The sequence below is a fragment of the Falco peregrinus genome, chromosome 6 (assembly GCF_023634155.1).
Source record: "Falco peregrinus isolate bFalPer1 chromosome 6, bFalPer1.pri, whole genome shotgun sequence".
In the NCBI taxonomy this organism is placed as follows: domain Eukaryota; kingdom Metazoa; phylum Chordata; class Aves; order Falconiformes; family Falconidae; genus Falco; species Falco peregrinus.
The window spans coordinates 80,644,922-80,661,793 of record NC_073726.1 but is presented as its reverse complement, the minus strand read 5'-3'; the positions used below and the strand labels follow the sequence as shown (position 1 = coordinate 80,661,793).

General features: G+C 43.7%; 1 protein-coding gene across 6 annotated transcripts in view; it reads right to left on the bottom strand.

The window, feature by feature from the left end:
* Positions 1-16,872, bottom strand: part of ETV6 (ETS variant transcription factor 6) — a 140,030-nt gene that overhangs the window by 24,208 nt on the left and 98,950 nt on the right. For all 6 annotated transcript variants that reach the window (XM_055807594.1, XM_013300757.3, XM_013300758.3 and 3 more), the window contains 3 exons: positions 9,916-10,080; positions 5,999-6,133; positions 1,147-1,689 (listed from right to left, as the gene is read on the bottom strand). In XM_055807594.1, coding sequence (XP_055663569.1) covers positions 1,147-1,689; positions 5,999-6,133; positions 9,916-10,080 — 843 coding nt within the window. The remainder of the gene's footprint in view (positions 1-1,146; positions 1,690-5,998; positions 6,134-9,915; positions 10,081-16,872) is intronic.

Genomic DNA, 16,872 nt, shown 5'->3' with positions numbered 1-16,872 from the left:
CATGATAAAACATTAAGTGTATTTCTTAATTCGCTCAGAATAGTGTGGGTAATAAAAATCAAAAGGAAAGAGACAAATGTCGGCCAGAAAAAAATGTCAAAAGATTAATTTCTGTAACCCATCTCTCTATTACATGAATGGATCATGACCCTCATGCTCGATGATTGACTAGACAGTGATATATGTACCTTTTGAATTTAAATGGTTTAGTCTTAAGAAAACAGTAAATCCTCCTCATTAAAGCTGAGGCAGCACTTCATCTGTAATAAATTTAAGGCATATAAGGACAGAAAAGAATAAAATGTACCTCTGTGGACATGTTATACCCCACAGGAGCTGAGTATCATGTCAGCTTGCTGCTCATATAAATGCATGGAATGTTTTTGGGTGTGGTGTATATTAACACCTTTCAAAAGAAATTGGTTACTGGGGCATTCAGATATTTCTGAAGTGGCTGGATTCCCCTTCCCACTCTCCCTATCTATTTAGAGTTCCCTTTTAAGTACAAAAAACACTTCTGTAACCTCAGCTTCCTGATTCAGCTGTTGTGATGTTGTCAGTTACTTACGATATCAAAAGTGAGACAATGCCTGTGGTTTGCGTGGGACAAAAGCAACCTTGTTTCCGTAAAAAGGGACAATCCTAGTGTGAGAAGCAGAGGAAAGCCCACGAAGTAGGGCTCCAATGTGATAATTCATCGGTCTTGCCATCTCCATAATAGCAGTTTGACACTGCATTATCTCAAAGGCCACTAACAGAGGGTTTCTTCCTTTCCACGGAACTGGACACTAATGTGAGTGCATCTCTTGGAAAATTACCTCTTTGCAGGACAAGGCTTTGGAGATAGGCATCTTGGGAAACAAATGGATTGCTAATGAGTGAGAGGCAGTGACTGTCAGAACATAAATGTTTCAATACCAATTACGCATTCTGTGGTCACAAGCAAGTCACTCTGCACCTTTGCTTACCTGCCATGAAACTGGTTTAATCACATTTAACTGTCTAAACCACAGACGTGGTGAAACTTGCAGAATGCCCGTAAACTCTTGTGAGTAGCAAAAGGAAATGAGAAGCTCTTAACATACAGCAAGGTTAGTTATGAATGAAGAGCATCAACTTTGGTGTAGCCTAGAGAATGTCACCTACCTGCTATTCTTCCAATTGGCATCGCATGGTCCTCAGGAGAGGATACGGACACCATGATGTGGTTCATATAAGCTAACTCTTCTCGGTGGGACAGGTTGATTGGCTTTACCTCCCTGTGCAGCCCATCCTCAGACAACCTTGGTGGTTTGAAATCCGAGTGCCTGGGGTTCAGTATCAAAGGATGCATGATAGGGCTGGGCATCAGCTGGATGACCCTGGTGTTTTCCTGGCGAGGGCTGGAGGGCTTCTGAAGCACCTCAGAAGGAGGTGGGTAGTGGTTGTTTTCTATCGGGGACACTGAGAGAGGGTAGGACTCCTGGTGGTTATTCTCTTGCTGATGCCTTGTCCCCGGCACCCTGTCAGTTGGGGAGAGGTGACGGATAGTGTTGTCCATAGGGGACTTCAGTGGCCGCTGATCGGGATCTGGTGATGGACGGTGGTTGTTGGTGATGGGTGATCTAGAACGATGCAACAGTTCAATGGTTGGGGGGTTGTGGTGGACTGTTTCTGTGGATGGTCTTGAAGGTCTCTGGACAAAGCTATCTGTGGAGAAAAAAAAAAAAGAAAAATACAGACTGTCGATATTGTGATCATGATGTGAGGATCTAACTGTCAGACTGCTAGCTGGGCTTATTGGGTACTGCTGTCAGCTTGGAAATGTTTTTATTTGTGTGACCTACAGATGCCAGAAAAACGCCATGTAAATGCAGATAGTGATTACTACACAGAATTAAATCAGTACCATGAAAACAATCTCCCTCCACCACCATGTAACGGTAGTGCCTGGGGAAATGTGTTAAAAGAGAAATCCCATTTTGAGAAGCTGACTGGGAACACACGTGAAGAAAGTAAGATCTGATTCAGCTGTACTAACTGTGTTCCTGTGCAAATGCTTTGAAACTTATCTTGTGCCATTCATGTCTCTGCATGTGGTTCCTATTATCGTACCAAGATGAGCACTGTAAGGTAGACAGACAGCAGAGACAGAAAGGGAAAATGTGTCCAGGAAAATACTGGGTAGTAAGTTTTAGATGGTAGAGGCTTGGGTCAAGGTAGAGGATACCTTTCTCTGAAATATGGACTGGGTTATCTGAAAAAAACCCACTGGTAGGAAGCTCTTTGTGAAACACTAGCTAAAGTTTATCCATCTTCATAAGGGTATTTTCACCTTGTTTTATTTCGTCTGTGCTGTCTACTGATGGGTTGTCCCATGTAAGCACTCATTTCAGCAGGAGGGTTTCTAGCATCACTTTTGCATGAGCATACTTCCCCAGTTGTGATCCTTAACAGCAGGGGGGAGATAAATCGCAGCTCCAGGTCAGTGTCTTTAGGTACTAACAATCCTCTCACAAAATGAAATGCTTGACACGAACAGTGCAAACTTTCAGCTTAGCTAAGGCCATCAATTTTGACTTGGGAAATTACTGACAAAGAGGAAAATACCACCAGAGTGCAATGACTAACAGGTTTTTATCTGAAAAACAAAGATCAAATTTCAGTGCTGTTTGTTGAAAGTCTTGGATGATAAGAGGAGGAAACTGCTGGGTACATGTCAACAGCTGAAACAAGTAGCTGCGTATTTGTGGCTGCCTGTTTGTTCACTCCATTTGCTCTGATCCTCTTTAATGATTCTCTTGCACTCTTGTCAAGGCAGTGATATTTGTTGAGGACCCTGTCAAGGTGAAGACCCAGGGGCTCCTGCTGCCCTGGAACCCAAGCAGGCATCAGGAGAAGGACCAGCACTTACCCAGGGAAAGGCCTGAACAAGAAAAGCTCTAGTCCTGAGAAAATGTAGTGCCAGGCAATGACATAGCACCAACTCTTTTGCCTAATCAATGGGCTGTTCATCTATACAAGGACACTAAAATCTACTGGAAAACCTGAAATTTTAGTCAGAAACTACATGGCTCCAGAACACTTATTTCACACAACTGTGATCCCAGACAAGAAAAATGCATTTGTGGAGCTGTTTAGATACTCACAATGAAACAGCTGGAGGACATGAAATTACAGAGCTATATATTGTTCTTGTTTAAGCCCAAACAGCTTTAAATACAATGTGGCCAGCTAATGTGCGATAGCCCAAATGATGTGAAGGTCAAAGACCAAATAACTTACAACTGGACCTACCTCTGTGGAGGTCTTTTCTTAAAGTCACCTTTCTTTGCCACAATAGAAAGAAAACCAAACACCCAGTTTTACTCAGCATCCTATCTTCTACAGATCTCCCCCCCCCCCCCCCCCCCCCATCACCGTACATTCAAATGCACTGCACTCATTCCTGGCCTATAAATACAGACCAGAATATTGTATTGTTTGTCTTAGTTATTTAAAGTGTGAGGCTGTGAGGAGCAGCAATCTTGAAAGCAGGAAGGAATGCCTTGCTGTGCTTTCCACCAAGCTCTCTGAGAGCATTAGCTGGCTCTAACAAGCTCCAAACAGAAGCAGACCTATCTACCTGTTCTCAAACCACAGTGATCCTGAACCAGGACAGGGTGGAAAGAAGGTAGGGACCAAGGAACTCTTTAAAAAGCAGCAAGAAGAAAAACCACAAATGGATACACAGTACTGTTCACTTTCCTCTAAGATCTTTCTCTTTAAATACTGAACTAAAGAATCCCCTCAAGGCTGAAATTGTCATTTACCATAAAACGATTCAAACTCAGCTCCAAGCAGTTCCACTGCCATGAATGACCCTGAACAGAGTAATATCCTCATCACATCCATTCCTTGGCACATCTGATGACTATAAGTTGAGCACATATGGTATATCACTTCCTGCAGGAATAGATTCACTCATCAGTCTGGCTCTTTGTTCCGAGTGACCAACACTCTTTTCTTGAAGGGAAAACTGTGAAAGGAAATTCAGGTGCCAGGAAAATCGCTGACCTATGTGATCCATATAGTGATGGGTGGGGCTGCACTCGCTCTGGGAGTGAGCAATTGCTGGCGTAACAATCCCAAAGATTGGCACTCTGCTTACCCACAAAAGAAGTGCAGGGAACAACAGTGTAAGCTTCCTGTATGGCATCCCATCAAATGACTCAGTGCTGAGTCAGAAGGACCACTGGAGATGTAGGTAATTCTCTCTCCATTGCTCATCCCTTTACAGAGACAGAGACCGATGCCCACAGGGCAGATTCCAAGCCAATTTCAATGCACTTCGGAGGTATTCTGAACCACTATCAACTGATTTCACTCAAACCCATTTTGCTTAAGCTAGTAAAAAGCCACTGATGTAAATGTTGGTCTCATCTGGTTCTGGATTAACTCACTTTGTCATTATAAAGAAAAGTTTTAAGTAATAGCACAGAGTTCTCTAAGGAAGAACAATGGCACTATCAGCAGCCAGAGTGAGAAAGAAATCAAAGCTGTTTCTTAATCATCCTGTGTTCTGACAGAAGTTGGACTAGATTGAAAAGGACTTATGTTTTCAGATACGCACATGAAAGGCCAAATCAACATCCCTGTGAAATCCTCTCGAGTGGAGGTTGCTCCATATCTTTCATGTAGGGGTGTCTGAGAGGATAGCCAGTATTTCTGTTTGAAATTTAGAAAGGGCACACTTCCGGGTGAATGCCAATCTTCAGGAAAAAATGGAGATTTTAATAATGGACTCTTTAAAGCGCTTAGCCTAATACACTGGGCAACCGCCTCTTGCACAACTCTGCCAATTCAACCTCATTCTGACCTGTAGCACGCTCTTCTAATCTGAAATATTTACACAGCTGTGTGGAAATGCTTTGGAGTCCTTATCCTACCTGCTGCTGTCCTGCTCTTGGCTTAGTCTCAAGAGTTTTGCTGGTGCCATTTGATTCTGGCTTGCTCAGGCTGGTCACAGGCAACTTGTACAGGTCTGACAGTACCCCTGAATCTTCTTTTGCAACACCATGATGAACCTTGAAATACTTTGTGCATCTTTTCTCCAGTTAGCTGAGACTAGGGCAATGTCCTAACTCTCTTCTCTTGTCTTCTGTTTACTTAAAAAGGGAATAACACGACTTTCTCCTATATTTTTTTTTAATTGAGAAAGTGAATTTTGCCTAATCATTTCATGCAGAGGACCTTTTAAAAGGCTTAGGCTTTATTTTTTTCTGTTATTGGAGAAAACCAAAAAGTACTTTAGTGTGTATATTTTTAAAGAAAAGAAACCCTCAATTTTCCATTGAAGGAGGTAGACTTACATTTCAATCTGTATTAATAATGACTAGAAGAAGCCCAAATCTGCAATCCCACAAACATAGCTATTTTTTCTTCACCACCTCTGACAGGTATGGTATGTGTGGACACTACTAGAAGGCTAAGCAAGTAATTCTGTTAGTAAAAATGAGAGAAAACCTGCAGAAGAAACTTTCTTTCAACATGAATTGTTCAATCAGCTCAAAACCTAAGCAAGGTGATGTGCTCAGTGCTAGGAACTCTGGCATGATGCGGTGACAGACTGTCAGTTGAACTGACTTTGAGTTAGATGTTCCTCTCTGAGGCTGCTTACTCCCTTGCTCTGCAAAGAATTGTATCTAGTTGCAACTCCAGGACACTACAAGTCCATGAAACATCTTTGTCTACGTAATTAGGAGTGATGAAAAATTAATCAACAGGGTCAATAAAACTTTCCGGTATTTTTTTAATCTGCATCTGGCATAACTTTGGGAACAGGGCAAAATAATAGCAGATAAATAGAGAATGCACAGTTGACTCCCTAGACCAGTTGGCTGTTCTAAAGCTATGGAGACAAAGGGAGGAGAGTAGCTTTACTTATGTAACTTTGGAGCCAGAAAATGACATAATTCCTCACAGCCTTACCCTACTCGCCTCTATAATGGCAGCTCCCACAAGAATGAGACAGAGTTACCTTCATCGTGATTCTGGTGTAATATGACCTCTGGCTGAGCATGGATAGAGTTCCCAGAGTGGAAGAAAGGTGTGAAGAGCATACGGGTTTTCCTTTGCTTCAGGATATGCTGAAGGAGTTCATACAAAACATCACCTGAAAGACAAACAGCAGGAAAAAGGAAATGAAAACCTACATATTGCTGAGAAGACTCATTTAGCCATCTGATGCATGAATTCATGGCTCCTGGGTGCTATTCTCAGACCCAAAAATGCTTGCAGTAAAATCCTACATGTCACTGCTTTGCAAGGTTCTTCCCTGAAAGGAAAAAAAGAAAAAAGAAAAGCTGTACATTACTCCTCTGTGTGACTGTGGAAAAATGGGAGAATGATAACACATGTCTTTTATTACCCCAATACAGAGGTTTTTTTCAGGCTACATGACTGCCCATCCAACAGCTCCAAAGCTTTACAAGCAGTAGTTCATTCAGTGTCTCACCTTCTCACAGACTCAGATTTTTAGACAGACACCTTAGGACACAGTATTCTTAAATGTAGAGCCCATGATTTATGCAGTGAGCTGCCGGGAGCAAAGATGGTGCTCTTCTTCAATTACTGAACAATTTAGGCTTTATGGGGGGAGGAGATAGAAGATGCTCTAAAGCCTCTTTATTGGTGTCTCAAGCCAGAGGCAGTGTGCTACTAAGATACTCCATTCTAGGAAACCCACAGAAGGAAGAACTCTCACTTTGAGAAGTTACTTTGGGACGGACTCAAAGACTTGAAAATAATTGAGAGATTTAAGTGTCCTGAACACCCTTGCTCTGGTGACAACACCCTGGCGGTACTCCAGTGCTATAGGTGCCTTAGGAGCTTGTGTATGCCACTCTTGGTGTCATGGGTGGGACCCCTGAAAAGCTAGTTATTTCCAGCTACTAGAATCTGTACGGAGCTCACTTCAACAGGCAGTATTAGACCACAGATACGATGCATATGATGCAGACTAAGGAACAAAACACAGTGAACTTGGTATGGGTGAATACAGTCTGTGAGTCGCTATTGTATCACTCTTCCACAGAAACATCTGCAGCAAATTGTATTGCACCAAGCTTTTGCATGAATTGATCAAGATGCTTCTTTTTGGGCTGCAGGCAGGCTGTTCCTCGCTCCCCCCACCCCCATTCCCTGGCACCAGAATTGCTGTATCTTTTCTCAGTGGAACACATCACTGCAGTTATCTAGAAGACCAGTGGACTAACTGCTTATTTTGTGTCTTTTTATGTATTGCCTCTTGTACCGATGCCATTCCTCCAACAACATCTACACGAAACACACAGGTACGTATACATTTTGCCTGATGTAACTGTTTGCACATCTCAAAGTGAAAATGTACAACACAGGGTAGGAAGTCTATCGACTTCTAATTCTGCTTGCTCTTTCCTGTTTATTATGTTCCTCATATTACAGAGGAACAGGTTGCAGCAATAACATTACCTGAAAAGGAACTTAGTGAAGTTTCACATAGGAAACCTTGGATTTTCTGAAAGACTTTTCTCAAGAGTGTGGGGTTTTTTTTAGTAGTTACTTCTATGAGATTGTAAGCTGTACGCTGTTTGTCCCTTGCCTCTATAAACTGCCAATGCTCTATCTGTGGGCAAGTTTAGTGTCTTCACGTGAAACAGTTAAAGCCATCCTGCTTTCCATAGTTCAGCTTTATTTTTAGCATCTTGGCTGCTTTTACTGTCTCAGCGGTGACTTTAGGGCATTTTTAATAGGTGACTGCAATACCTGAAAATCTAATTAAAAACAAAGCCTTGAGAACCCAGTTACCTTTTCCATGTTTAGTACATGAAAGGCTAAAAAGTGATTTTACCGCGTAATTTGCATCTTTGAATGCAATAGTGGCATAATCATAACTAGTACTGTAACACTCCAAGCAATAAGGTAGCAAATTTGTACCTCTTTTGATTTGGCCTGACAGACTACTGAAAACACCCTTAAAGCTGGATGCCTTCTTTTTACCTAACAAAAGAGTTATGCTTCTGCACCACCCAGATGCAGTAATGCTAAAGTGAAAAGCGTTTTTCAATCTCTCCCTCCCTTCCCTGGCCAGCCCTAAACAGGAGAATAGCTGTGGGGCTGTAAGCCTACTTTATGGCTAGGACCACTGGGGGGAGTGGATGCAGCTCTCTCGGTTTAACCATGAGGGAAAAGGATCACATTTTATGTAGCTATGATCTTTAAAAACTTAATACCTCTATGCCAAACATTATTTCATAGCTCTTAAATTTCACATACAGTTAATTTCTGGGCAATGTTGCAGGAATGTCCCTTTACCTACAGTCATCTGAAATTTTTGGGACTGACTCAGATATGCTCTAAAATTATTATTATCAGTGGTAAATAACTGGAGAGAAGGAGGAGAGAAAAAGCAAGGGAGGAGGCCTTTAGTTTGGTTATTGCATTTCAAATTTAGTTAAGTAAGAGCTTAACCTTCTGCATAAAGTGAGGCTTTGCAAGCCAGAGGCTCTTCTCTGGGAACGCTCTATTTCCAGCCTACAAACATCTTAATCCTACTCATTTCAAGTGCCCCCACAGCACACAAGGGGAAAAGCAGGGGCATAACTTGCAGGCAGCAAGGCGTTGGAATGATAAGGGGCGTTGCAGACAAGATACATAAAGGTGACCCTTATAGTCCTTGCCCACATCTACACTTTCAGTACTCCTTTTTCCTTAAGCAGGGCTAATTTTTAATTAAATGATTCAAAGTGGTGTACCAGAATTTAAAAAGCAGACGTTTGTAGGCATCAGTTTTCACTACGGTATTACACTGGCAATAGACATGAATGTTTGGCATCTCCTTCCATGCAAAATTAGTCCTGGATTTGAAGCACATGCTTAAAAAACTTCGTATACACTAAATATAAGCCACAGTTTGTGAGGCAGATGCTGCAGGAGGATGGCTGTGGGGGTGCGTTCAAGGGAGTAGCCAAGCAGCTTGATGCAGAATTAGTGCCATGGCTTGTTTATCAGCTGGATCCAGGCAGCACCAGCTGTACTTCAGCACCTAGTGAGCCTTGCAGTGAAAGCCTTCTCACAGCAATTCTGTCACCACTTGGTCCAAACTCTTTGATCACCTATGGTGACTGAATTACGAGCCTTTATATTTAACAGGAATACCTTGTATGGTCACAAAAGAAAAGCTCACAACTCATATTTAGTTAAACATCCCTGACAAAGGAGGGCAGAGGCTTACTCCAGCTGTAAAACTGGAGCAGACAGACCGCAGGGGATATAAATACAGGCAGGCAACATACATATTTCTAAATCTTCTTTGTGAATAAATGAAGACATAATTTGAGCAATAGGCAGACTGATCCACACACCTGTCTGCTGTGCCTTGGGCTGGCCTCCAGCACGTGAGAGGATATGGTAAAATAAAGCAAAGCCCACAGGGGCTGTTAGAGGAAAGGTCCCCCAGGGAGGAGTTTTGCAGTCACTTCTAGCAGCAAGTCAGCCAAGCCAACTGTGAGGCAAAATGCTAATATGGGCTTCTTAAAGAGGCTGGAGCACTTGATTAACTTGCTGCTGTAGTTCTGTCTGTGAAAAGATAAGCTGTTACAGGGAAGAGCTGGAAGTCACAAACTGCTGCCAGAGAAGCTTGCTTTCTGGGAGCTCTGCAGGGAGTTTTAACCAGAAACAGGCTGGATGTTTGCGTTTGGATTTGCATTCAAATTTGCCTACAACAACTCAGGTGTATCAGGACTTCATTCCCTCCTTGTCTATTTTGTCCTTGCCTCATACAAGCATCTCTGTCCACCCTCTCCTCCCCTTGCCCAGTCCACCACAGCAAATACGAGTTTCCTCTTCTGACCCTCTCCAGATTTTGTTGCAGCTTCCTCTCCCTTTTCAGTCACAACTTCTGTAAGTAATCCTCACCTGAATGAGGAGACCTGTATCGAAAGTCCTCTTTGGTCAGGAGCAGCAGAGCCTTGCCGTTCATCTCGAAAGTGTTGCTCTCAATCGGCCTCAAGGAAAACTCCTTCTCCGCCCACCTGAGCCACTGTGCCACATCATCCCTGCTCCAGTAAACGGGCTGCAAACCTGTGGCAGGAAGAGACCATGACTGTGTTACCAAATTGAGACGAGGCATGGGAATATAGGCAAACGTTAGTGAATCCTACTTTCTCCACACACCATAATGTGCAAAGTCTCAGGGGAAGGTATAGGAGAGGAATGTCACGTTGACAGAGAATTACTCTAGGCACTGGACTGTGAAATACTTCATTAGCTTAGGCACCTTGGTTTATCTGTGACAGTAATACTGAGAAACAAAAACTGCCTCAGAATCGTGAAAAAAGCTTCTAGGACATTATTTCATTCCAGGTTTCCACTGTGAAATGGGAATTTCCTCCAGCTGCTCCTTCTGAGGTGCAGAGCAGGCAGGAGGCAAAGCCCTTGGCACCATCCATCCTCGGTGTGTATCCTTTCATGGAAGAGAGCCATGCTTTCTCTTCATGCCCCTTGTAAAGTCATTGATCAAGAATAATGAACATGCAACCAGATGCAAGAGAGCTGTGGCTGTACTTCCCTCTAGGTGGCTGGGGTCTGTAAAGAGGGCTGCTTAACACAGCCTCTGTAACAGTGCGTCTGTAAGTGGTTATCAGTATGGGTACAGTTAAAAAAGTTGTATTCAGACTGGCCCACCCCTCCTGCACATGCTGTTACGCTAGCAGATGTTATTCCCACACTGGAGGGGAAAATAAGTGCTGAGGCTGTGGCACCTTTAGCACTGCCTTAGCTTGTGTTTCCTGTATAGTGATAAAATACTACCAGCGTAACTCCGTCCACATAAGGGTGGTATGCCATTTTATAGTAAAATAGCAGGTATGTTTGGTTTGGGCACAGATTTTTCAGGGCTCCAAGGAGAATCTGGCACTTCCACCCTCCCAGCCAGCTCGTGCAGCATATACAGCCTAGACTACCATGTTTACTCATGGGGGCCCAACCAAGTTACCGTGAAAGTCAAAGACCTTTTGCCTACTACCTTTATTGGGCCCAGGCAGAGAGGCTTGGGAGGTGTGACAATTCAATATCTGTTTTACAGACAAATCTAAAATAGTTCCTTCCCCTGGAGAGAAGGCAGCACGGTGAAGAGCTGTTTATACCCAGGTAGAGAGATTATCTCCTGTCCACCGGGAGATAAAAAGCTTTCTTTTCTTTCCCTCCTTGTGAGATGACTCATTGTTTGATTTGCTACAATGCGTTGTGTAGAAATGAAAGCTTCACACTGTGTGTAGGAACATAAAATTTGCCATATCTGATCAGATCTCAGGTACACAGCCTCTGGCAGGGACTAATACCTTATGCTTCAGAGGAAGACGAACCTCCCTTCCTCATATTGCACCTGGCTGAATGTATGCTGCACATGGGAAGAAATTTTGTTCCTGGCACACCATTCTTTGAGATCCAATTACCCTTCTCCTACCAAGCACTGAAGAAAGCTGAGAGAGTTGTGTCACTGTTTTGTTTTGGTTCTTACTTCTTTAACAGATAGGCAACCCTTTTCTGTGTTTTAGCAAGAGGTCACATGCAGTGAACTGCATTCTGCTGCTACCTCAGATTCCCAGACACTGGCTTTGGAAAGTCCCAGAGCCACAGCTGTATGCAGAACTGAATATTAGTTGGAAAAGGAATTGAGATCGAGCCTGAGAAAGGGTCAGAGCTGACCTAAGGAAGGGATGTCTGCATGGCAGCAGCAAGAATTTCCATTGGCTTTCAACTGCCCCTGTAGCACTGTATTATGTGCCACACAGAAACAAGAAGTAGCATTTATTTATTTATGAAGGACTTAAATTCTCTTCCCCCTATTGAATTAGTGTCTGATTACTGGGGTCAGAGTTGTCTGTAGGACCTTTCTTTTTGAAAGGACAGGAGTGAGGTGTAGCTCTGCTCAGGGACATGGAAACTGTCATCTAAAATGCTAGTGAGGTTCATCTTTTGCTGAATACGGAGCTATTCCTGCAGAAAACACACTCCAGACCACGGGCTGCTGCTGGGCAGCATGCACAATGACTGCAGCTAAAAGAGAAAGAAGTCAAGACATGATGCAGCCAGACCACATTGTATCAAAGGGTTTAAAAGACTATCTGAGGAGTGCTTGAAATGCTCATGAGTGGTTTCCTTTGCCTCCCTCTTTGCCATGCCATGCAAGTAATAAATTGCCCAAAGGAGTACTGTCATGTGGAAATCTAACTGAACCTCTGATGTGCACTTCACAAGATGTGGTATGAAACAAAACATCACTGGAAAAATCAGGCCGACATGGACAGAGCTATATGACAGCTTCACGTGAGGTGCACGCTCCCTTATAGATCACATAATAAATAAATCATTCCCTGTACAAACATGGATCAATGTTTCCCAGGTACTGGTGACAGTGTATTTGCGCCTTCCGTCCAACTAACACAAAAGTACCACGTCTAAAGGGATTGATTGGTGCTAGACCCAGAACAGCCAAATAAGCTACACAGACAGGGACAAGCCATGTGTGCTGTGCCAGCAACTCCGAGACTGACCCAGCATTTCACACTGCAAATCAGGTCTCTGGGTTTCAGCAGGATCTCCGAAGCTTGTGAGAAAAGCCGCAAAGTTGTACAACCTAGGACCACTTGGCTTCTAGTTACTGAGAATCAGCAAAAGCAGCCCTTCTAATTCAGTTTGGCTATTGCTAAAATGAGTGGGTGGATGCGCCACATCTCTCCACCCATGGGGTGATACCATAATTAAATACTTACATTGTGTTTGGAAGATAGAAAGTGCTGTAAAATGTTAACTGCTTTCCATAGATGGATTGCTGCTTCTCTCATTTCCCTCCCTCCCTGCCCAGCCACTTTCCTGGGAAGTTACTTTCTCTGAAAAACCCTCTTTAGCTGCCTGCCTCCACTGCATGCCGATGTGAGCTGAACCAGTTCAGTCGCAGGAGGCTTTTCTGGGAGTGCAGACTGGTGTTGCTGAAAGTACTTCAGAAACCACTGTTCAAAAAATAATTCTTTCATGTGCAGTACAGCATTTACTAAACTTGTATCCCACATTCTTTGCCCTTTCTTAAAAAGAAGCAGTTGGTTTTGTGAAAACAAGGGCATGAGAGGGTTGGCTTTGCAGCTGAAGGGATTTTACAGCACAGCACATCTAGCTATCAGTAGGTCCTGAAAATGCTTTCCTATACTCTCCATGAAAGAAAAACTAATCCTGCTTATACAATTTTTCTTTTTTGGATGCTGTTTCTTATTTTTCCCCTCTTCATCCTCTCTTTTATTGTTGTGCCCACAGTGGAGGAAAATGGTCTCTTTTAATCTCTCCAGTTTTATTTTCTGTGAAAGCTAACAGCGTTGTCTTCAACTAACAAAGATATTTACCAAGCAGAATAAAGTGAGGAAAACAAGTGCTGTGTTACAAAATAAGGACAGAGTTTTGCCTGCTGAACCAACTGCTGAAATCAGTGGGAAGGCTTTGGTGCTTTCAGTAGGTGTAGATCAGACAGGGGGCATGCTGCCTTTCTCTGAGTCTGCCCTCTCGGTGGCCAGCATTGCCATGGACTTCAGAGTGTGAATTTTGACCTGGGAGCAGGACCTGGCTCTGCTCCCATCTCTACCATTGCTCTGCTGGCAAAATCTGGCAAGCTTTCCAATCTTGGTCTCCCTATTTGTGTAGTGTAAAAGTAAACAAAAACTTATTGAACTCAATAGCTGAAAGCAGGTTAGACAAAGCCATGCAAACCATCACAATCCGGCCCTGCAAGATCCAGCGTATTCTCTAGTCTGTCTTCTGTCAGCTTTCAAGCACCACCTCCAGCACAGTAAAATACAGTAATTTATAGACACGTTTATAATCTGACAGCCTCATATGCATTAAACAGGGAGAAAAATTCGTGCTCACCTTCCTAATGCTGCAGGCTGGTGCACTGGTGTCTCAATAGATTATCTACTTCTGTTACTTATTCCTCACCTGAAGTCCTGTTTCTAACACCTGTTACACTAGCTACCTTATAAATTGTAAGAGCGATCAATTCTCATGCTCCAGGGTACAATCTGATAACCATCTGGACTGCAGAAGAAATCTACTCTCTGTTCCTTTCTGTTCTTGGGAAGAAAAACCAAGTACATTGAAGAGGGGCTGATGGGGTAATTTACACCTTGAAGTAGCCAGTAAACTTGTTTAAGTATGTTCAAGCACTTACACACATAGTGCACTCACACACGCAACAGAATGTATTGGTCTGCTGAAGAGGAGTTTAAGCTGATGGTCTCTAGAGTTCACCTCCTTTTGACAGGGAGCCCCTCAGGAAACTTAAGCATGGTCAGGCTTTGAGGTTGGAAAAACAGCATGCTCGCTCACCTAGTATAACGTTCTGCACAGAAAAATACACAGCCAACAGTATTTGCATCTGACCACAAACTTCTGGTGGGGTTACAACGTTTTTTTTTAAGAGATGTAACAACACTTTAATCTTGCAAAGCAATTGTATTCGGCATCTCCTCCTTTGCTCTGGAAGACAGGGTATGAATTTTACAGTATGACTTGCCATGAATGGTGTATGTAACAGATAAATCTAAAACGTTAAGTATAAGGTACTGTAGGCTGTTTTCACCTTGACTCATTTTGGAACAATCTGAAGACACAAATCCAATGCAAAGTGTGATGTACAGTACCACTGAGAGCTGCTGTTCCGTTTTAGTTTCGATATGAGGATGCAGCCACATGTATGACAGAAACAGCATTCACAGTAAGTTTCGCCTAACTTTTTGTTCCACTTCAGCCAGGCACACCATCCTTACGCCTGGCTGCCTGGCAGGCAGGATGATGAGGCAAGAAGCGGGTAAAGACAGACCTCTCATTTATCCCAGCTTTCAGAATTGTTCTCACTCCCACACCGAAAACTGCTTAGCACAGTAGGGCAAACAGCAAAGGGGCCAGTGCATGCAAATCAGCAGCTGGTTGCCAAACACCCAGGGACAGATGCATCATGATTGGCAGCATCAGGCACGTCATCCCTGACTATGGGACAGAGTACTTTAGTCGGAAAATGATGCTGGAAAAGTTCAGAAGTCTTGAACATCTGCTATCAACTAGCTCTTTAGGAACTGAAGCTCTCTTTCTTATTATTAATTATTATTATTATATTATTATTAATTAATTAACAAAATCCCTCCATAAAGCAGAATATGTGGTTCTGCATATGATGGTGTATATGTCAAGCAGAAGGGGGGCATGAAGTTGTGTTTTTCTCTTCATTGCTGTTTAAAGGCAACACGGTCTGGAGGAAAAACATACGATCAGGTTAAAATCTTTCACCCAGGCAACTTTTTAAAAGCCCTCTCCTTCTGTCTCCCTTCTTTGTTTGGAAAGCTAGATTACCAAAATGCAGAGAAGTGTCATGAGGCTTGGCCATTTAATATCTGAAATGCTTTGAAAGTGCAAAATGCTGCACAGCTGCTTCAAATGACTATGGTTCAATACTCCCATGGTGCTGTCTCTGCTGCTCCCTGGTTCCCTGTTCAGAGGTATTGATTGTTGCTGCAGACCAGGGGCCTTGTTCTGACATTGTGCTCAATCCTGACAGCACAAACCACAACATGCTGCTCCCCAGGAAGGGCTGAGCTGAGTTCAACAGCAGTGTGCCCATCAGGCTGAAGGGGGTTTCAAATTAAAACCCAGGCTGGGTTCTAAGGTTGTCCTGAGGCAGGAATTTTATGTTGTGTCTGCCGGAGCTGCTGCACCGATCTCTTACCACATGTGCCTTCCCCATAGCTACCAGCGCTGGTAGGCTCCCACCCACAGGGTGCTCAGCAGCTCTTCAGGACTGCCTCTGCTATGGCTGGGAAAGGCAGGAAGATTAAGGACCTTGCTTTCTCAAGAAGCCTTTTCAATTCCTCAGAGCGGGGCAATGGGTAGCAGAGCTGTGGCATGCTTAGCTATCCCCATGCAGATGGACAGCCTAAACAACTGCCTCCTGGGGCTGCTCTTGGGTTGGCATACATGTGGAAGATGCAGCCTTACCACAGGATAAATCCTGTATCTCTGCTGGTCTGTGCTCCTGCTGTTACAAGTAAGGGACAGAGATCTGGAGTGCAGTGATGTGCCTGACCACCTGCTCTTTCCAGCAGGTCCCAGACGACCCCCCTCTTTGCTCATGTTGTGCTTATAGGCAGAGAGGGCAGGTGACTCATGTAGTGGAGAAGCAGTGGCCATTCATTGCTGCTGGGCCACAGAAACTGCCTCACCCTACAGCAGAGTGCTGGCTCTGCAGCTTTGAGGCCCAGAGATAAGCAAAGGTAGAAAAGGAGGAAAAGGTTAATCCTGGCTAATCCTCAGAGAGAATTATTTGGGAGGTGAGTACAAACTGGTACAAGGGAAATGGATGGCAGCAGATGAAAATGTGCCTTTATAGGTCTTGTTAAGGAAAAAACGACTGGATAGGGAACAGAGGAGTCATGCAATGGGCAGGAAGAGAGATCCCAGTAAGGTCTGTGTGCCCTTTAAAAAGGTCTGAAACTGCCTGTAATCAGAATGACAAGGCTTTCGGAAGCTTCCTATACTGCTGGGAACAGAGGGTGAAACGGCTTTTTTAGTAGTAATCTGAAATAAAAGGCATAGGCTTATGTCTCCTGCTGTCCTGTTGAAGAGGGTATTAGAGGTAGAGCACAAGTGCAGGTAATGCTCTGTGCACGAAGTCTGCTCTGGGGCCCCAGTGTATGCGAACGTCTACAGAAACAAACCTAGTGAAGCACTGGGCATGGTTTCTACCATGCTGATTTTGCTAGCGTGGTGCCCTGTGATCCAGCCCTTCACTGTAAAGAGACCCTGGAAAGTTGACACACCCAAATCCCTTAGGGC